This window comes from Tupaia chinensis, unplaced genomic scaffold, assembly GCF_000334495.1.
Source record: "Tupaia chinensis unplaced genomic scaffold, TupChi_1.0 Scaffold000465_1, whole genome shotgun sequence".
NCBI classification, from domain to species: Eukaryota; Metazoa; Chordata; class Mammalia; order Scandentia; family Tupaiidae; genus Tupaia; species Tupaia belangeri.
In genome coordinates this window covers 2,548,757-2,571,030 of record NW_006159974.1, presented here as the reverse complement: position 1 = coordinate 2,571,030, position 22,274 = coordinate 2,548,757, and the positions used below count along the sequence as shown (strand labels likewise).

The following is a 22,274-nucleotide window of genomic DNA, read 5'->3' as shown; positions in this document are numbered from 1 at the left end:
GCACCCTATTGCATTGAGAAGTACCCTTGTCCAGGCCTCCTGGGTCCTTGTAAGCTCCTGGTAGTCAAAGACTCCTACTAATTTTTCATATCCTCCAAAGTGCCTACCAGTGATTTGGATTTTAGCAAAGTAAGTATTTGTTAGAAAAGGAGAGAGAGGACCGAGATCATGGGGACCATGAGGTTTGCTGTGGCTAGATTTCAGAAAGATCTGACATTCTGTGGGGGAAAGGCCCAGTGGTTAAGGTGAGAAAGATCAGTGGAAAGAGTTTAAAAGCAGGATGGCCAGAACCAAAAACAAAAGCACACTTAGCCATTAGCAAGAGAGGCTTTAGGAGAGAAAGCTGGACTGTCTCTGAAATGTGATCGAAGAGTCTTCAGGGCAGATCAAATTTCAGAGGTATTGTTTGATATGTGGTAACAAAGCCTTGCTTTTGGTTTTCCCTGCTCTTATCTTTCCTCAGGGCATCAGTCCTCTTTGATATTGCTTGTCTTTTGTAAGGGTATTTTGAGACCCTTTTCTCAAATATCTAGCAGCAGAATCTCTGAAAACGACCTCAGCTGTAGCCTTCAGAGTCCTGCCTGTCCTTTGTTAGAATCCCATAATGAGTAATTTATCATCCAAAAGGGCGGCCGCCTTTTACTGTTCACTCTGTACTGTGTCATCTGTCCCCCCACTCCCCACTCTATCTCACGTACACTAACACCTACGCTGTCATTCTCTCAGACTTGGCAGGAGCCCTTTATTCTGTGTGTGCACCCGTAGTGTGAACATGTGTTTTTCCTACCTTCTCTGTGAATTTTTAGGATTTCCATTTGGTAAATTCTGTTTTCACATCTTCTCTCCCTTTTCTTTCCTGAGGGCATCAGCCAGGACCCTATTCTATATTTATTTTAACATCTTGATTTTCTTATTTTTTTTTCCATGAGAGTAAAAGTTTGGAGAGGCCTCATCAAATACCAAACACTGTGGTAGTCATTTTAGAAGATATAAAAATTAACCTACTCCTTGATCACCAGGAGCTTACAAGAAGAACCAGGAAATATGGACAAAGATACATCTCAATGCAGTGGGGTATCATTAGTCAGACACTGATGGATCAGGGAGAATGTGACTCCAAGATGCAGACCCTGGGCCTACAGTGACAGACTATAGATATGCAGGAAAGGTAGTCTCAGCTGATAAGATCTATCTTGTTTGTTCTGGTTCAGCCCTTTTTGTTTTAGCCTGATAAGGACAATACTCTAGACCAGGGTAATACTAATGTATAAAGAAAGCGGACCTATGAAGTCCTATGTGGTTTAGCCCCACAGTTCCCCTCCAACTCTGGTGATCAACTGAGTGGGAGGAAGGAAGTCTTTTCTTCTGTAATCTCCACAGGGTTTCTGTAGGCAGAGCTGGACTCCCATTGAGCTAACAATACACAGAGCAGGCACAAAAGTATCACTACAGGATGTATGTCTCTGGCCCATGCTAGTCTCATATCTCATGACTTCTTCCTTTCTTAATTGCAAGGTCTAGAAATAAGAAAATCTGGAATATTTCTTTTCCCAGAGACAGTTTCCTGAAAGAGATATCTTCTCCATCCCCATCACTACTCCACCCTTCTTTATAGACAAGTGTATGGGCAACCAGCCTAGGGACTCTTTTTTTTTTTTTTTTTTAAAGAGAAATTTTTGCTATAGGGCACATGTGCTCACCAGAGAGAGATGGAGAGAAAGTGAGAAATCACCCCCTGAGGGGATGGCCATGCCACAGTCCCTTCTCCTCCATTCTCTTCTTAGGATTTTGGACACATACAAACACACGTGCAGTGTGAGTTTTAAGCCACTGGGTCTGGGATTCAAACCCTTGTCTACTGTGTGGGAGTCAAGCGATGTAACATTACACCATCTGTTGGTCCTGGGAACCTTGATTTTTTTTTGCCACTAAATTCTTCGTTAGTGTTATCAGGCAGACTCATGGGTCTTTGCTTTTGCCTTTCATGCTTGGCGGGATTTGTATTTTCATGGACTCTGGGAGGTTGGGAATGTGCTGCAGGTCTAAAACAATGATAAAACAGGAAAAGGAAGTAGCTGCACGTCAGAGCTCCCAGAAGCACCCCTTCGGCCTGCAGGCCAGAGCCTGAAACTGTTGGGATCTAAGCCAGGCTAGAAGAGGCTTCTAGATGAGCAAACCCTGCCGTCCCTCTTCAGAATGACTAGGATGACAACATATTCCTGACCCTCTTCCCTCTCATTAGAAGCTTCCAAAATATTTTTGTTTCTCTTCTTTTCTGGAATCAGATAGTAGTGTCAGGTTGGGGTTCTATCTGAACATCACATATATGCTATTGGTTTATCCTTCTTTTCTCCCTCCCCTTCTTCCCATAAACAGTCCTGCATTATACTTTTCTATTTCTCTCCCACAGGAGAGGTCTGAACCCACCTCATCGTGTCAAGTCCATCTCTATGACAACTTTCACAGAGCCTGAAGTAATATTTCTGCAGTCTCGTGGAAATGAGGTAAGCTGCCACTGATCGGAACAGTTAGAAGACCGTGGTCACCCTATCTGCTAGTGGAACTTTGCCATGGGATTGTGAAAAAAATCCAACAGTTTTCTTTGCTGGTTGAGTTTCTCTTAATTTTTGGTATGTAAGGTTTCTTGTTTTATGTATATTTGTATAATGACAGCTTCTTAGCTATATGAAATGTGGTTTATCTAGGCCCCTCTTTGAAGAATCCAGGGAAGAAGCAATATCTCTATAGAGGTTAGCCTCTGGTTAGAGCTCCATATTACAGTTGACTGGGCTAACCCCCCCTCTGAGTTCTGTCTGCCGGAGCCAGCTCTGCTGACTTGAGTGTTGACAATCTGGGTTTAAGTCCCTGTCATTTACTTGAAAGAGAGTTAAACCCCTCCCCCCAGTTAAATGTGCTGAGTGGACATTGCCATCCCTGGTGTTGGCAGTACCTCTAGTATATAGGTCATTGGCTTACTTAGAGGGTGTGGGCAAGGGCCTCTGGAGTATGTCCTGGAAGCCAGAGCTGTGAAAATTGTCCCTGTCCCCATCCCCATCCAAATTTAGTTCTCTATAATTCTCATTGCCCTCTATTTTCCTTTTTCAATGTTATCTAAGACATGATCTCCCCATTAGATCATAAACTCTGTAAAGAGAGAGACCATGTCTAGTTTGTAGGCATACCCAGATCCTAGCTCTGTGTCTATGTTCAATACATGTTTATTGATGAATCAATTGGATGTGGTGTCTTTCATATTTCACGCTTTCTGCTCCAAACTCTTCTATCATCTGGCTATTCCTTTAGGTTTGCAGGAAGATTTGGCTGGGTCTTTTTGATGCTCGGACTTTAGTTATATTTCTTCTTCTCCTTCTTCTTCTTCTCCTCTTCTCTTCTTCTCCTTCTTCTTCTTTTCCTCTTCTTCTTCTCCTCTTCTTCTTCTCCTCTTCTTCTTCTCTTCTTCTTCTCCTTCTTCTCCTTCTCTTCTTCTTCTCCTCTTCTTCTTCTTCTCCTTCTCCTTCTTCTCCTTCTTCTTCTTTCTTCTTCTTTCTTCTCTTTTTTAGGTTTTTGCCATAGGGGATGTGCACTCTCCAAAGAGAGAAAGTGAGAAATCACTCCCAGGAGGATGACCATACTATAGTCCCTTTTTCAGTATCCTCAGGATTTTGGGCATGTACATGTGCCCGGTGTGATTTCAAGCTGCAGTCTGGGACTTGAATCATACAATCAGCCATGTGAGATCCAGTGCCTTAATCTAAACACACCTGCTGACCCTGTGTAGTTACATTTCTAACTCTTTTACAGAAGAATGAATCTGCCACTTAAAGCTTAAGATAGGGTGAAAATTGCTGCTGCTTAACAAGCATCAATTTCCAAAGCAATACCTTAACTAATTCTCTCTTGTTCTGGTTTGCCTGAATGCCTCTATGAGGAGACTTTGAAAAGTTCATGGAAAAAGTAAAATTAAAATAAAAGTTTACTTTGGTTCAAAAATTTGAAATCCATGCATAGTTTTTTTTTTTAGTAATATAGTTTTCCATGAACTTTTTAAAAGAGGTTTTTAAAAGTTTATTCATTGTATGAATAAACCACTTTTTATGAAAAGGGACATTGGGGCCAGCAGGTGGTGTGGAGGTTTAGCTGGCTGGATCCCACGTGGCCTACTCCACAGTTCAAGTCCCAGACCCAGTGACTTGAAAATCACACTGGGTGCATGTGCATGCTTGCCCAAAATCTCAAAAGGAGAATGGAAGAGAAGGGATTGTGGCAGGGCCTTCCCTGGGGTTGCTTTCTCGCTTTCCTTCTTCTCTCTCTCTGTCTCTCTCCAGTGAACGCACATGCAAACTTAAATAAAAAAGGGGGGGACATTGATGGGACCAGCAGATGGCGTAATGGTTACATCACTGGACTCCCACATAGTTGACTGCAATTCAAGTCCCAGACCCGGCAGCTTAAAACTCACACCAGTGTGTGTGCATGTTGTGCCCAAAATCCAGAAAGAAGAATGGAGAAAAAAGGATTGCAGGTTGGCCATTTCCCCTGAGGGAGTGATTTCTTGCTGTCTGTCTCTCTGTTTCTCCGGCAAGGACACACACCATATAGCAAGAATCTCTCTTTAAAAGCAAACAAAAAAAGGGACATTGAGGCCTGAGATCTCATTGACATCAGAGATGGCCACTAATTTTGACACACAATTTTTTAAGCAATGTCTGGCCTGGCTGTTTGGGTCCATTCTTTAATCCATTGTCCTTCAAGTCTCTGTAATGGATATTTGTCTTCTCCACTTCTGCCCACCTTATTTCTGACTCCCATTATCACATCACTTAACATCTGGGCTCTGGGCCGGATGTTAAGTGATGTGCTTGACAGCTCTTTATTTGTGACAAGTTCCTTTCATGATCAGGCTTGCTATTAGTAATTCCTAGTTGAAGCATTTTTATCTCCATGGAAGGAAAGGAATTGTAGTTTGTTGTTTAATAATTCAGTACTTTTCCATCCGTGTGGGTTGGAGAGGTACACATGTACCTTGCCCCTATTTTAGTCCCAACTGTTCACCCCCACCTCCCTCACCTTTCACATTCATGAGTCTTCCGGGCAAGGGTGGACAGTCCCACTAAGTTATAGATTTAGGCAATATATCATAAGGGGGAGGGAGCATGAATAATTTGAAAAGCCCATAAGGAAGTAGTATATTACTATAGGGATGAGAAGAAGAGGGGGAAAGAAAAGGATTAAGATTGAGTTTGAAAAGAAGAGCAGCTCCTATTATTAGCAGCACTCTATCTGACCCTATATGTGAAGGTGGTTTTGGAGAACAAAGGAAATGGGTTGAAACAGAATTTAGGAAGAGATTTGCTAAAATTAGTGAAATTGACCCTGGAGTCTTTTTAGTAGGAACTACTGAAGACCTAGTAGGGACTCTTCTTAGTGATGTCTGAGTCTAAGAGAAGAGTTAAATTTATGTAGCTGTTCCCTGCTCAGTGACAGAACAGTGGAATCCCAGGAGCAAAGAAACATAATCTGGTTGTATAAATTTTAACACAAATATTCAGAGGCAGAGAATTCCCAAGCCCAAATCTGGCACAAATAAAAGAAGTTGGGTGCTGGGTGGAACTGGTTTTTTTCCATTGTTGACCTGGCAGAACCTTCTTATCTGAGCCGCTGAGCAGGTTTGATGCTTTTATGAAGCAAGATAGAAGGAAAATATGGGCCAGCTTGAGGGTGATGACCATGAGGATCAAAAGGTGTGGTATTTGTGGAAATAGTTGTATGCTTAATAGAAACAAGTGGGGGGGGGGAGGAGAAGAAGGAAAGAGAACTAGGCAGACTTTAGCATCTACACATACAAGTGGCTTTACTTGCCAGGGAATTCAGAGTGTTTGAAATGCTGTTTAGGTGCCCTGTGGTAAAAGAGACTGAAGTAGATCAACAGTCCTAGTAATATACTTGCTCTCAAGTAGAAATATTTGCACTAAAATAAATTTATCTCTGGATTTCCCCAGCAGTTCCTGATTAGAAATAACAGAATAGGTTTGCTGTGATGATTGAAGGGCCATGCCTCCTTCTAACTGTTGCTACTTCTTTTTGGAAGAACCCTAAAGTTACACTGGGGAGGCTGGTGCAAGCTGGAGAGGTGATTCTGTTTAATTGCAGGCTAGTGACTCACAACTGGCCTGTAGCATGACCCTGGTATGTACCCAACCAAATGTAACACACTTTGTTTAGTTTCAGCTACTGGAAGAAGGGGGGCTCTTGCTTCTAAATTACTTCTGTCAGCCAGCAGTGGCCTCTCTATGATTCAGAAAGAAATATCTGACTCATAGGCCATGTAACTAGGCCTTCTTCCTGAGCTGCAGAGTGTTGCCTTGTAGAGAATTCTCCCTGCCCCCAAACTGTGACTCTGGTTATACATAATCCAGTCTACAGACATCAAGGTCAGAGCAATGCTTTTTGTACTGTGCTATGGAAACATCCTGTTCCATCAGATTCTTTTGGCCCAGAGCACCTAAATCATTTATTTTCTCTGCCTTTCCTTCATCCTATCATCTTCCTCCCCTACACATCCCCCCCCCCAAAAAAAAAGAAATCCTCCAATCCAGGCTTAGTTATAAGAAGTTCTGTTGTTTGAAGCCTTTTCTCTTCATTGATGTCTAGAATGATTCCCTCCTCCTCCTCCTAAACAAGGAATCATGCCTCCTGTTTACAGTTTGCTAATAGTTCCTGGTTGTCCTTTCAGGAAATGTCAATGACCCTTTTGTGATAGGCTTAGAATCTGTTTTTCTAGTATAAACATAATTCGTTTTACCTTTCCCATGACTTTCTCTTCCTTCCCCTACTGCTGCATCCAGGAGTCACATTCTCATGTATGAGGTTCAAGGCGCCTGACTGACTGGCACCCTATTGCATTGAGAAGTACCCTTGTCCAGGCCTCCTGGGTCCTTGTAAGCTCCTGGTAGTCAAAGACTCCTACTAATTTTTCATATCCTCCAAAGTGCCTACCAGTGATTTGGATTTTAGCAAAGTAAGTATTTGTTAGAAAAGGAGAGAGAGGACCGAGATCATGGGGACCATGAGGTTTGCTGTGGCTAGATTTCAGAAAGATCTGACATTCTGTGGGGGAAAGGCCCAGTGGTTAAGGTGAGAAAGATCAGTGGAAAGAGTTTAAAAGCAGGATGGCCAGAACCAAAAACAAAAGCACACTTAGCCATTAGCAAGAGAGGCTTTAGGAGAGAAAGCTGGACTGTCTCTGAAATGTGATCGAAGAGTCTTCAGGGCAGATCAAATTTCAGAGGTATTGTTTGATATGTGGTAACAAAGCCTTGCTTTTGGTTTTCCCTGCTCTTATCTTTCCTCAGGGCATCAGTCCTCTTTGATATTGCTTGTCTTTTGTAAGGGTATTTTGAGACCCTTTTCTCAAATATCTAGCAGCAGAATCTCTGAAAACGACCTCAGCTGTAGCCTTCAGAGTCCTGCCTGTCCTTTGTTAGAATCCCATAATGAGTAATTTATCATCCAAAAGGGCGGCCGCCTTTTACTGTTCACTCTGTACTGTGTCATCTGTCCCCCCACTCCCCACTCTATCTCACGTACACTAACACCTACGCTGTCATTCTCTCAGACTTGGCAGGAGCCCTTTATTCTGTGTGTGCACCCGTAGTGTGAACATGTGTTTTTCCTACCTTCTCTGTGAATTTTTAGGATTTCCATTTGGTAAATTCTGTTTTCACATCTTCTCTCCCTTTTCTTTCCTGAGGGCATCAGCCAGGACCCTATTCTATATTTATTTTAACATCTTGATTTTCTTATTTTTTTTTTCCATGAGAGTAAAAGTCTGGAGAGGCCTCATCAAATACCAAACACTGTGGTAGTCATTTTAGAAGATATAAAAATTAACCTACTCCTTGATCACCAGGAGCTTACAAGAAGAACCAGGAAATATGGACAAAGATACATCTCAATGCAGTGGGGTATCATTAGTCAGACACTGATGGATCAGGGAGAATGTGACTCCAAGATGCAGACCCTGGGCCTACAGTGACAGACTATAGATATGCAGGAAAGGTAGTCTCAGCTGATAAGATCTATCTTGTTTGTTCTGGTTCAGCCCTTTTTGTTTTAGCCTGATAAGGACAATACTCTAGACCAGGGTAATACTAATGTATAAAGAAAGCGGACCTATGAAGTCCTATGTGGTTTAGCCCCACAGTTCCCCTCCAACTCTGGTGATCAACTGAGTGGGAGGAAGGAAGTCTTTTCTTCTGTAATCTCCACAGGGTTTCTGTAGGCAGAGCTGGACTCCCATTGAGCTAACAATACACAGAGCAGGCACAAAAGTATCACTACAGGATGTATGTCTCTGGCCCATGCTAGTCTCATATCTCATGACTTCTTCCTTTCTTAATTGCAAGGTCTAGAAATAAGAAAATCTGGAATATTTCTTTTCCCAGAGACAGTTTCCTGAAAGAGATATCTTCTCCATCCCCATCACTACTCCACCCTTCTTTATAGACAAGTGTATGGGCAACCAGCCTAGGGACTCTTTTTTTTTTTTTTTTTAAAGAGAAATTTTTGCTATAGGGCACATGTGCTCACCAGAGAGAGATGGAGAGAAAGTGAGAAATCACCCCCTGAGGGGATGGCCATGCCACAGTCCCTTCTCCTCCATTCTCTTCTTAGGATTTTGGACACATACAAACACACGTGCAGTGTGAGTTTTAAGCCACTGGGTCTGGGATTCAAACCCTTGTCTACTGTGTGGGAGTCAAGCGATGTAACATTACACCATCTGTTGGTCCTGGGAACCTTGATTTTTTTTTGCCACTAAATTCTTCGTTAGTGTTATCAGGCAGACTCATGGGTCTTTGCTTTTGCCTTTCATGCTTGGCGGGATTTGTATTTTCATGGACTCTGGGAGGTTGGGAATGTGCTGCAGGTCTAAAACAATGATAAAACAGGAAAAGGAAGTAGCTGCACGTCAGAGCTCCCAGAAGCACCCCTTCGGCCTGCAGGCCAGAGCCTGAAACTGTTGGGATCTAAGCCAGGCTAGAAGAGGCTTCTAGATGAGCAAACCCTGCCGTCCCTCTTCAGAATGACTAGGATGACAACATATTCCTGACCCTCTTCCCTCTCATTAGAAGCTTCCAAAATATTTTTGTTTCTCTTCTTTTCTGGAATCAGATAGTAGTGTCAGGTTGGGGTTCTATCTGAACATCACATATATGCTATTGGTTTATCCTTCTTTTCTCCCTCCCCTTCTTCCCATAAACAGTCCTGCATTATACTTTTCTATTTCTCTCCCACAGGAGAGGTCTGAACCCACCTCATCGTGTCAAGTCCATCTCTATGACAACTTTCACAGAGCCTGAAGTAATATTTCTGCAGTCTCGTGGAAATGAGGTAAGCTGCCACTGATCGGAACAGTTAGAAGACCGTGGTCACCCTATCTGCTAGTGGAACTTTGCCATGGGATTGTGAAAAAAATCCAACAGTTTTCTTTGCTGGTTGAGTTTCTCTTAATTTTTGGTATGTAAGGTTTCTTGTTTTATGTATATTTGTATAATGACAGCTTCTTAGCTATATGAAATGTGGTTTATCTAGGCCCCTCTTTGAAGAATCCAGGGAAGAAGCAATATCTCTATAGAGGTTAGCCTCTGGTTAGAGCTCCATATTACAGTTGACTGGGCTAACCCCCCCTCTGAGTTCTGTCTGCCGGAGCCAGCTCTGCTGACTTGAGTGTTGACAATCTGGGTTTAAGTCCCTGTCATTTACTTGAAAGAGAGTTAAACCCCTCCCCCCAGTTAAATGTGCTGAGTGGACATTGCCATCCCTGGTGTTGGCAGTACCTCTAGTATATAGGTCATTGGCTTACTTAGAGGGTGTGGGCAAGGGCCTCTGGAGTATGTCCTGGAAGCCAGAGCTGTGAAAATTGTCCCTGTCCCCATCCCCATCCAAATTTAGTTCTCTATAATTCTCATTGCCCTCTATTTTCCTTTTTCAATGTTATCTAAGACATGATCTCCCCATTAGATCATAAACTCTGTAAAGAGAGAGACCATGTCTAGTTTGTAGGCATACCCAGATCCTAGCTCTGTGTCTATGTTCAATACATGTTTATTGATGAATCAATTGGATGTGGTGTCTTTCATATTTCACGCTTTCTGCTCCAAACTCTTCTATCATCTGGCTATTCCTTTAGGTTTGCAGGAAGATTTGGCTGGGTCTTTTTGATGCTCGGACATCTTTAGTACCAGATTCCAGGGATCCTCAGAAGGTGAAGGAATTTCTCCAAGAAAAGTATGAGAAGAAGAGATGGTAAGGAAAAGGAAAGAGGTTTCTATGAGATGTGTCCAAAGCATGCTTCCACGGATAGTTTAGTTCCAGAGTTGAATTCGGGTTTCTCTCAAAGGCTAAACTTGGGTTTAGTTTTGTTCTACTGAGACCAAATTAAGACTAAATTCTGACTTCAAAATAGTAAATATACATGAAAGGACTTTTTCTTTTTCTTTATTTGGAAAGGTTTTTGCTATAGAGCACATGCGCTCACCAGAAAGACAAAGAGACAGAAAGTGAGAAATCACCCCCCAGGGAGGATGGCCATGCTGCAGTCCCTTCTCCTCCATTCTCCTCTCGGGATCTTGGGCATGCACGCACACGTGCCCGGTGTGAGTTTAAGCCACTGGGTCCGGCACTCAAACTGTGGTCAACTACATGAGAGTCCAGCAACATAACCCTTACACCAACTGCTGGTCCTATTAATGGTTCTTAACCCTGCAGATTTGGTCCACACTTTGTGGAGATAGTAGATTTGATTGGAGTGGGGAGATAGGCTTGTGGGAGTAGGAGTTCATTCCTTTTTTATTCTTTTAAGGTTTTTTGCCATAGGCATGTGCACTCAACAGAGAGACAGTGAGACTGAAAGTGAAAATCATCCCAATGGGGGATGGTCATGCTGTAATCCCTTCTCCATTCTCCTCCTGGGATTTTGGGCATGCAGGCATGCACACTGGTGTGAGTTTCAAGCCACTGGGTCCAGGACTTAAAATGCAGTTGACCATGTAGTAGTCCAGCGCATTAACCACCACATCATCTGCTGGCCCCAAGAGTTCATTTTTATAACTCCATTGACCTCTTATGTGCGCTCCAGCCAGACAGAGAGAGACAGAGAGACAGAAAGCGAGAAATCACCTCCCAGGGGGGATGGCAATGCTGCAATCCCTTCTCCTCCATTCTCCTCTCGGGATCTTGGGCACACACGCATATGTGCCTGGTGTGAGTTTTAAGCCACCGGGTCCAGGATGCGAACCGCGGTCAACTACATGGGAGTCCAGTGACATAGCCATTATGCTAACTGCTGGTCCCAGGAGAGATGTTGAAAAGCACATGTCATATAACCTTATGCTTTTAGCACATTGTTTATTCACGATTTTTTTTTTTTTAATTTCCTAGAGAGTGCATGCACTCACCAGTGAGAAACAGAGAGGAAGAGAGAAAAAGAGGGAAAGTGAGAAAGCATCTCCCATGGGGATGGCCATGCAATCCCTTCTCCATTTTTCTATTCAGGATTTTAGACATGCATGTACATGTACCTGGCATGTTCTTCAAGCTGCTGGGTCTGGGACTTGAACCATACTGTCAGTCATGTGGGATCCAGCTATCTTAACTACTGTATCGCTGGATGGCCCATGATTTGTTTATTTTAATTGCTAGAGGGTAGATGTGCTCATCAGAAAGAGAGAGTAAGCATCCTACCCCGCCCTCCCCTCATCCTCCCCCCGTCCCTGCCAATGGGGCATGGTTATGCTGCAATTGCTTCTCCATTTCTCTATCCTGTTTGTGATTTGGGGCATTCACACATGCTTCTGGTGTGTTTTTCAAGCTGCCAGGGCCAGGACTCAAGCTGTGGTTGGCTGTATAGGATCCAGCTCCCTTAACTGCTAGGCTACAAATCAGGCCCGTATTCATGTGTGTGTGTGTAAGCAAACACTTATATATGTTTGTTTATTCCATGAGTGAGAGAAATAGACAGAGATAGAGAGACAACACCCCCCAAAGTGTCCTGATACTATGATCTACTCTCATGGCAACATGTGTACTCAGTGTATTCAGGGAGATTGCTGGACGTGAGCCTGGGATGTTCTCATGAGCAGCCTCACAGAGCATTAAGTTGTACCACTGCACCAACATCCATCCCCTAGTCACGATTTGTATGTATTGTTTTCCTGATGAAGAAAACAGCATCTCCATCCTCTCTTACCTTTTTCTCCCCAGATGTCCCTTCCTTTGTTTGATCACTGGGGTGTGTGTATGTCAGGGGCTAACTACAAAGTGGAGAAAAAATGCAGAAAGCAAGGAGACTGATGTGGATTACTACATTTTGGAGTCCCTCCAAGGAGTCTTTAGTCCTCAGAACTAAAGATACTTCCAGAGTAGGAACCTAACACACATTATAGTGGAAGAGAATTGTATCGGAAGTGCCAGAAGCTGGCATGGTAGAAGCATAGATTATAAGCCTTTACAGGATGAGATAGCAGATACCTTTTCTCTGGTACTGAGAAAGAGAAAACTGAAGAAACAACATCCAGGAAATAAAAGAGGACCTTGTGTGGGAAGATGGAAAATAGAATCACATGTTTGCCAGTATTACTGCATGTGTTATTACTTGAAACATAGATGGTTTGATGTGCCAAAAAGAGGAGAGAAAAATGGGCATAAAGCAGAGCAAACTGCAAAATGAGCATCCATACAAATAAGAGGGGACCAGCCCATGGCCTGGTGGTTAAGGTGACTAGTCAACCATGTAGTTCAAGTCTGAGACCCAGTGTCTTAAAAATCCTGAAAGAAGAGAGAGGGGAGAGATGGAAGAGAAGAGAGCATGGTGTCATAACCATGCTCCATGGGGGATGCTTTCTCATTTTCCTTCTCTCTCTCTGGCAAGCGCATGTGTCCCCTGGCAAAACAAAAACAGACATGCAAGATAGGCAGGACTTTGCTAAGTTACCAAATTCCCTTTACATCAAAAAAGGAAATCAGTAGAGAAAAAAATGAGAAAGGACTTTTACTTCTCTAACCTGTTTTCTCAGACAACTAAGCTGAGCATAGTCCAAGGTTTTACCCCCCCTCTTTACAGCCTGACTATTCTTTCTTAAAGGTACGTCCCCCCAGACCAAGTCAAGGGGCCTGCATATACCAAAGGCAGTGCTTCCACCCCTGTGCAGGGCTCCGTCCCAGAAGGGAAACCCATGAGGACACTTCTGGGTGATCCTATGCCATCTCTCTCAGCTCCTGCCTCCATTTCAAGCCAGGTAACTCTCAGATACACAATTCAGGTTTATGTTGAGATTTGGGAGACAAAAGTGTCAGTTTCCTAAGCTAAATTCTCTAGACTTAGCAGACAACAGTATAGGAGCTGCAAGCTGGTTTTCAGCCTTACTGTTACCTTATCTCTTGTATCTGTCAAGTCTGGGCCTCTTATCTTTTAGAGATAGAACCTAACAGGAAGTGGTATTTAGGGAAGTCAGAGTATCAGTTCTGAACCTGACCATTCCCTCCAAACAAGCACAGAAGGGGCCAGGACACTGCCTCCAGTACCTGGGGAAGGTACCAGGTAGCATTCCTGTGTATCTCATGGTTACCTTGATGAGTACGCCCTCCAGTGTTCTGGGAGCTCTGTAGTAAAAACACCAGGATGACATGAAGTACAAAAGGGGCTAATGCAGCTTCTGCGCATGAAACCTCTAGGTCGAGGGCAGTTTCTCTCTCTCTACACTTGCCTGTCTGGGGCAGCCTGAGGAGTCATGGAGGGGCTGGGGTCGTATCTGGAACTTTTAAATGCCAAATTGTAAGTACATTTTCTTCTCCAAGTCTGGCAGTCAATCTCAGGCTCGGACATCCCAGGCCCGGAGCTCTCAGCCACCTCCCCACTCCTCTGTCAAGAAAGCCAGTACTGACCTGCTGGCTGATATTGGAGGAGACCCCTTTGCTGCTCCCCAGGTAGCCCCAGCTTTTGCTGCATTCTCAGCCTTTGGAGGTAAGCGGGACTTGGGATGAGAACACCCCCACAATATATTTATCTGTAACATAAGAAATTCAGTCCTTAGGGGTGTCCATGTTTCCTGTGACTCTAGATCTTTTCACATGAATAAATGTGATGGTTATTCTGAAACAGGAAGGTGGGAGAATCTAAATCACATGAGCACAGCAGGGGTTATATTTGGAAGCTTGACTGAAATCATTACATCTGGAGACTCCCAGCATTTCCTTGTAAACATTTGAAATACCCTTTTTTATTACTTTTTCAATTAAATGGGAGGAGAGGGAGTAGCATGTATTCCACTTTTTTTGCCCGCTTCCTAGAGATCAGCAGTAGCCACTTGAGGGTTCAACAAAGCAGTACCTAATTTCTCTTTTTCTTTTCAAGTCCCTTCCCCTGAACAAAAAAAAAATTGTTTCACATAATGCTATCCCAAACTAGGCCCTGACCAAAACATTAACGCCTTGTGGAGTAAGGATAAAATATGGCAGGGAGTGAACTTAGAGGCCTCTGGATGCTCTTGTCCTATGTCAGTCCGGCTCTCAGCCCCAGGCCCCTATGACTCCCTTTTAAGAGGACTCTATAGAAAAGCAGATGTCTCATAAGAGTGGCCTTTGGCCTTTAGAATTAATAGATGTATTATAGACATGCATGTACGTTTTCTATTTCTAACCTCTGCATTCCTTCCACCTTTAGGCCAGACATCTTCCCATGGAGGCTTTGCCAACTTTGATGCCTTTGGCAGTAGCCCCAGCCCTTCTGCATTTGGAAATATCCCTCCAGCTGGCCAAGCCCCATTCCAGGCCCAGCCAACACCCACAGGTAGACTCTGTCTCACTGGTGCCCTTCCTCTTCCAACTGCATCCACTTGCCCATGTCCATCCATCACCCCACAAACATAAAGAGCTGTGCAAAGGAGACAAAGCACGAAGAAGCTCCAGGAAAGGATAAGAGTGGCTTGACACATTCCTGTCAGGAAGAAGGGGGCTCTATTCTGTTTTTCACATAAGGAAAATGACTAAAATTGAGGCAGAAGCTGTGCAAATTGTACATTAGGAAATGTCAGACTAGGAATTATAGAAGACCTGAGTTCTAGAAAAATTGAAAATAGACCTTTTTCTTAAAATATTCTGATTGCCTGTGTGGTATACTGTCCTAAATGGTCAAGGAACCTCCAGAAGTCCACACCCATCTCTCTGAGAGCAAAGGCCTTTAAACTCTATGTTGTGTTGCTTAACAATTGCAAGAGACACTAAAGGCCGTACAGCATTCAGTTCTTTACTGAGCTCCCAACATCTTTGGGCCACCCCTCTTCTTTTGGACTTCCTAGATACATGGGAGGGCAGCTGGGGCCTGAAAGACTGACATCTGGGGAAAAGCCAGTGACTTAAACTCTCTCTCCCCCTTCCTCCATCCTCACTGCCAGCCAGTCGGATGCTAACTGGAAGTTACAGCTTTGGTAAGTTATTCTTCCTACCCCACAGCCTGCCCAAAGTCTTCTAATCACTGAGTTTTGAGATCTGGAAGGAACCCTTAAAATTTAGCCATTTTAGGCCAGCAGGTGGCACAGAGGTTAAGGTAGCTGGATCTCACATGGTTGCCTGTATGGTTCGAGTCTTGTATCCAGCAGCTTGAGAAACAACACATGTGTGCATGCCCAAAATTTCAAGAAGAGAATGGAAGAGAAGGCATTATGTGATGTGGTAAACCCCCCAGAGGGTGATTTCTCACTTTTTCTCTCTCTCTGCCTCTTTCTAACAAGCACATACACCCTATAGCAAAATTTAAAAAAAAAAAAAAAGTATGTCATTTTACACGTGAAGCAGTTAAGTAATTCACCTGGTTGTGCAGCCCACAGGGTGGCAAGACTGAGGCCAGAGCCCAGACTTCTGGATTCTCGCTCTTCCCAGAACTTACCACCATGTCACTATGAGCAAGTTGATTGCTTTTTCTTTCTTTTCTTCTCTTTTTTTGAGAGGTTTTTGCTATAGAGTGCATATGCTCACCAGCAAGACAGAGAGACACAGAAAGTGAGAAATCACCCCCCCAGGGGTGATGGTCATGCCGCAATCCCTTCTCCATTCTCCTTTCAGGATCTTGGGCACGCACACACGTGTGTCCGGCGTGAGTTGAAGCCACCAGGTCTGGGACTTGAACCACAGTTAACTATATGGGAGTCCAGCGACATAGCCATTATGCCAGCTGCTAGTCCCTTTATTTTCTTTTTAATTCTTTTTCATTTCTTGAGTGGGGACTAGAAAAGACATTTTATGCTACTAAAGTTAAAATTTACAAATAAGCAGGACCAGCACGTGGCATGGTGGTTAAGATGCTGGACACTCCCACATGGCTGACCACGGTTCAGATCCCAGACTTGGTGGCTTGCTTTATCACTGTCTCTCTCTGTCTCTGTCTCTTTCTGGTCAAATTAAAATATAAATGAATGAATAAATAAAATTAAGGAAAAAATAGTGTCTTTTGATCAACAAAAAAATTTTAATTTACAAATAAGTTCTCATAATCATGTCCTTATAGTAACTGATAGTGTACCCTTGATATTCATAAAGTAAAAACTATTAGACAATGAGGATCTAATGAACCAACAGAGTAGGAAACTATAATACACTTGTTCACAAGCTTAACAGATAAACTAGATAAGAAAGTAGATGATTTGATTTTACAAGTTTGATCTCATAAATTTAAGTAGAACTTTATAACCAACAGGCAGAATATATACGGTTTTCAAACACATAATCCCTTTATGAGAGGACTTCAAAAACTTCATGGAAACATAAAATTAAAGTTTATTGGGGCTGGCAGGTGGCATGGTGGTTAAGGGTGCTAGACTCCCACATGGCTAACCACTGTTCGAGTCCCAGACCTGGCAGCTTGCCTTCTCACTTTTTCTCTCTTTCTCTGTTCCTCTCTAGTCAAATTAAAATAAATAAAGTTAAATAAAAAATATTTTTAAAAAGTACAAGTTTCTTTTGGTGAAAAAATATTGAAATCCATAATGTTTGCATAATAACTGTTTTCCATGAACCTTCTAATGACTTCCCCCATAATTTGACCATATATGAAAGAACAAAATCTCTATAAATTCTAATAAATAGAAATTACACAGGTCAGGTCAGCAAGTGGCATGGAGGTTAAGGCACTGGGTCCCACATAGCCAAGTGCAAAGTTTGAGTCCCTGACCCAGCTGCTTGTAAATCATGCCCAGGAATACATACATGTGTGCCCCAAATCCTGAGAGGAGACTGGAGAAAAAAGAATTGCGGTGGGGCCATTCCCCCTAGGAGGTGACTTCTTACTTTCTCCCCCTCTCTCTTACTCTCTGACAATCACATGCACCCTATAGCAAAAACTTTAAAAGAAAAGAAAAGAAAAAGAAATCACACAGGTCAAGTTCTAGATTATGAAAGTTACCCTAAATAAAGCTTAAAGGCATGAAGCAGATAGACAGTATAACATGAAAAACAGTTAATGTCAAAGAACTATTTTTTTAGAAGAATCATTTTATTTAACTTTATTTATTTATTTAGTTTAATTTGACCAGAGAGGGACAGAGCAAGAGAGAGAGACAGAAAGTGAGAAAGCAAGCTACTGGGGCCTGGACTCAAACCATGGTCAGCCATGTGGGAGTCCAGCACATTTAACTACCATGCCACCTTGCAGCCCCCAATGAACTATTTTTAAACTCCTGTAAATAAGAAAGAAGAAATAGAATAACAGACAAGAAATATAAGCAAGTAATGCCCAGAAAAAAATCCTTACTCTAGTCAGAGAAAATGCACACTTGGATATGATAATTTTGCATATAGTATTGGCAAAAATCTTGAAGATCAATAATGGCCAGCAGTTGGGGGCCAGCAGGTGGCATGGTAGTTATGACACTGGACTCCCAGACCTGGCAGCTTGCTTTCTCACCTTCCTTTTCTCTCTCTCTCTCTCTCTCTGGTCAAATTAAAATATAAATAAACATAACAACGTTAAATAATTCTTTTTTAAAAATGGCCAGTAGTATGTGGAGATATTGATCCATTTGTGTGCTGTTGACAGGACTATCGAATTTAGCAAGAGAGATGCCTTCTTGGGAACAGGAATACTAGCTCAAGCAACCAGTATAAGGTTGTTAAACACCAGTCCCTTAAGAAGTGCCTACCTATCACGATTGGTTAAAGACAGACCTTACAGAGCAGACCCAGAGAGAAGGCAAACCTCAACCCACTGCCATCCCAGGCACTGAACCCTTTGTCCAGTGTCCGGTCATCCTAAAAAGCAATCAAACTATAACCAAACCCAGAGTCAACCTACATTTACTGAGAATCCTGTCATCTCTTGGAATTTTCCATGTTATGTCCATGAGGAAGGAAAGATCTCCACTTTGCAAGTGAGGAAACTGGCTCAACTTGGCCAGTGACTTGGCCAAAATTGATTGTTGATAAGCAGCAGACCTGACTCATTTTCCAAGACACGGTGGTCATGAGGGTGTTTCTGTGATCATGATATGAAGAGCTATTGCATATGAAGTAGAAAAGTGATTTTTGAGAGATGAGTGTCTCTTCTGACAAGCCTAGTTTTATTTTTATATTTCTGAGGGGGGAGTATGAAGAAAGGGGAGGTTTCTAAACCTGCAGTTTTCGCTGAAACCGGTATAAGGCATTTGTACAAATCCTGCTTCATGGAGTGAGGTTCTATAAGAAGCGGGTGAAAAGCAAACAAGAGCACAGGTCTTCTAAGGGGCTCTCCTTTGTGAGAATGTGCTGTTGGGGAGGTGGTTGGAGTAGCGGCTCCAGCTGCCCCCTAGTGTCCATAGGGAGACACAGCACTGCCTGAATGGGGAAGGAGCAGCCAGTCTCCCAGCCTGTTCAGCTGAAAGCCTGATCCGCAACCCCAGGAAGCTTTCCGACATAAAGGCCCAGAGCAGTAATGAAGAGTTGGAACTGCCTGAGGAGAAGAAATTGTGTTCACTCAGAAATTCCACATACGGGGGACAATAGGTGGCATGGTGGTTAAGGGTGCTAGACACCCACATGGCTGACTGTGGTTTGAGTTCCCAGATGGCAGTTTGCTTTCTCACTCCCCCCCACCCCCAGTCTCTCTTTGGCCAAAATTAAGAAATAATAATAATAAGTAAAGTTAAATAAAATAATTATTAAGAAAAAAGAAATTCCATGGGAACCAGCAGTTAGTGTAATGGCCATGTCGCTGGACTCCCACGTAGTTGACCGCGGTTCACGTCCCAGACCCGATGGCTTAAAACTCACGCCGGGTGCATGTGCGTGCATGCCCAAGATCCCAGGAGGAGAATGGAGGAGAAGGGATTGCGGTGTGACCATCCCCCATGGGGGGTGATTTCTCGCTTTCTGTCTCTATGTCTCTCTCTGTCTGTCTGGCAAGTGCATGCACCCTATAGCGAAAACCTCTCCAAAAAAAAAAAAAAAATTCCACATACTCCCAATCAGACTGGAAAACGGCATGGAGCCTAGAGAATCTGTAAAAGATCCAATACCACCCTGTTTGCTTTCCAGCTCTTTGCATCCTGTGCATTAGAGAGGGCTGATGACCAAGTATGCACATGGCATTCATTACAGGACTCAAATGGAGCCAGAACTCATTTGTCTGGCAAAGGGAGATGGCAAAGGAAAACCCTGTCTTTCTAGTGCTATGCTTAGTACCATGAGGCTGGTCTAGAAGATGACAGTAGGCCTCTGTCTTTCCTGCTGGATTCTGAGCTTCCCATTAGAACCCACATTGCCATCATTTATGCCTGTGCCTGGCTCATAGAAGATTCTCTTAAAAATGTATAAACACAGCCTTTAGGAAAGGAAGAACATGGGCCTCTGCCATGGTAGTTATGGAGGCTGGACCCAACATGGCTGACTGCATAGTTCAAGTTCCAAGCCCAGAAGCTTGGAAAACATGCCAGGAATATGTGCGTACATGCTTGAAATCCCAAAAGGAGAATAGAGGAGAAGGGATTGTGGTGTGGCCATCTCACCTGAGGGAATGATTTCATAATTTCTCTCTCTCTGTCTTTGGCAAGTGCACATGTGCCCTATAGTGAAAACAACACAATTTTTTTTTTAATTTTATAATAATTATTTTATTAATTTAACTAGACAGAGAGAGAGCAAAAGTAAGAAAGCAAGCCGCCAGGTCTAGGGCTCGAATTATGGGCAACCATATGGGAATGCAATGCCTTAACCACCTACCAACCCCAATTTTTATTTATTTTTTTTTAAAGGAAGAGCATAGAGATTCAAATTGTAGTTCTGGGGCATTCAGGGAAAACAAAACAAAACAAAAAAACCTATCCTGACAGGATCCAGGCTGTGGTTTTAGGGGGCCAGGGTGCAACAAAAGAGTTGGGAACCAGCCTGGCTTTGCCTTTTCCTTGTCTCGTGTCTTTTATACTTTCTCTTTTGTTTACTCTTATCACTCAGAAAAAAAAAAATGTTATCTTCTCTTATCATTCTTTCCCACTTTCTAAAGGGTTTTATCCCACTAGTTCTTTTATCTGAATTTCACCTCCACCTTCTCTACCAATGCTGGCAAGTTCCCTACAAATACACTTATAACTTCCTAGCCTATAAGAGGTTCCCACACCCTTACCCAGACTAGTCCCTGTTATCTGCCTTCTTCATAGCCTTACCTCTAGGAAGAGGAGCCTGTGGCCTTCATTTATTCCTTTTTTCTTTCTTGAGAAAGGTTTCACTGTGTTGTCCAGGCTGTCCTCAAACTCTCAGTTCTCCTCTCTCAGCCTCTCAAATAGACTTAGTCATTATTTAACTTTTAACAGTAGTATTAGATCTTTTTAAAAGATCCTCATTCTCTTTCTTTTAAAATAATTATTTTATTTAACTTATTTATTTCTTTTAATTTTAACAGTGAGGAACAGAGTAAGACAGAGAGAGTGAGAAAGCAAGCTGCCAGGTCCAGGATTCAAACCATGGTCGGTTACATGGGAATCTAGTGCACCTAGCCACCACGCCACTGGCTGACCCCCACTCATTCTGTTTTGCCATAGTTCATTTATCTATCATCTGTTGATGAGTATTTAGGGTGTTTCCAGTATTTTACTTCTAAATAATATTGCAGTTAATCATTTTATATGGAGCCAGCCAGGAGGCCTGGTACTTAAGGCAGCTGGATCTTATATGGCTGACTGTGTGCTTCCAGTCCTAGACCTGGTGGCTTGAGAAACATGCCAGGAGCATGTGCGTGCATGCCCAAAATCCTGAGAAAAGGGAGAAAGGATTGCAGCATCCCCTCTGGGGATGGCCACATCCCTCCCTCTCTCCAGCAAGTGCATGCATTCCACAGAAAATTCTTTAAAAAATCTGTATGTGTCATGTTTTGGATATTTGCAAGTTATATCTGTAAGAAAACTCATATTTGTGAAATTGGTCTAAAGGGGACACAGATGATACAGAAATAAACAAAAGTGCATCACAATAGATACATTAAGTGAAGAAAGAGAACTAATGCTATAAAAGGAAAAACAGGATCACATCAATGGGTCAGGGAAGGCTCTTCAAAGACATGTTTCTGTTGAGCCTGAAGGTCAGTAGGAATTAATGGATGAAGGCCTTGGGGGTGGGGGGGGGTCCTCTTATTGAAGGCAAAGGCCAGAAGCTGAGAGTTTGGAGGAGAATCTTATTATGTTTCCATCTAAGATAGCCACCATGTATTTCCTTTGAAACCTTATCTTGCCTCCCTTACCCTAAAGTAGTTTTTTATATTTATAGGCATAATAATACCTCACATTTGTGTTATACTTTCCAGATTTCAGAACCTTTTAAGTTGTCTCATTCATGTGAAGGGTCTTTATAACCACCCTACAGAAGACATGAAAAAAAAAAAAAAAAAAGGCTCCAGAGAGTGAGATGGTTTGCCAGAGTCACAGCAAGTGGCAGCAGTGGTAGAGCCACAACTGGAACCCAGTTCTTCTAACTCTACTGATTTAAATATTCTTTTAGCAAACAGCTATTGAGCATTGTCATGGCAGGAACTAGGTAAAGTTGCAGAGTTTGTTTCCCTTCTATAACAGTAAAATAGCACTTGTAAAAATGAAGATTTTTAGGGCCAGCAGGTGACGTTGTGGTTAAGCGTTAGATCCCCACATGGCCAACTGTAGTTTAAGCCCCAAATCCAGACCTGGCAGCTTGAAAATCATGCTGGGGGGAACCAGCAGTTAGCATAATGGCTATGTTGCTGGACTCTCATGTAGTCGACCGCGGTT

General features: G+C 42.9%; 1 protein-coding gene across 3 annotated transcripts in view; it reads left to right on the top strand.

Moving 5' to 3' along the window:
* AGFG2 (ArfGAP with FG repeats 2) overlaps positions 1-22,274 on the top strand; it is a 35,759-nt gene that overhangs the window by 8,354 nt on the left and 5,131 nt on the right. Inside the window, exons 2-7 of one of the 3 annotated variants that reach the window (XM_014590584.2) lie at positions 2,411-2,504; positions 10,193-10,308; positions 13,145-13,298; positions 13,858-14,023; positions 14,723-14,848; positions 15,453-15,485. In XM_014590584.2, the coding sequence (XP_014446070.1) occupies positions 2,411-2,504; positions 10,193-10,308; positions 13,145-13,298; positions 13,858-14,023; positions 14,723-14,848; positions 15,453-15,485 (689 nt within the window). Of the gene's footprint in view, positions 1-2,410; positions 2,505-9,279; positions 9,394-10,192; positions 10,309-13,144; positions 13,299-13,857; positions 14,024-14,722; positions 14,849-15,452; positions 15,486-22,274 lie in introns of those variants that run through there. The other 2 variants (XM_006155711.3, XM_006155713.3) reach the window with 2 other exon arrangements.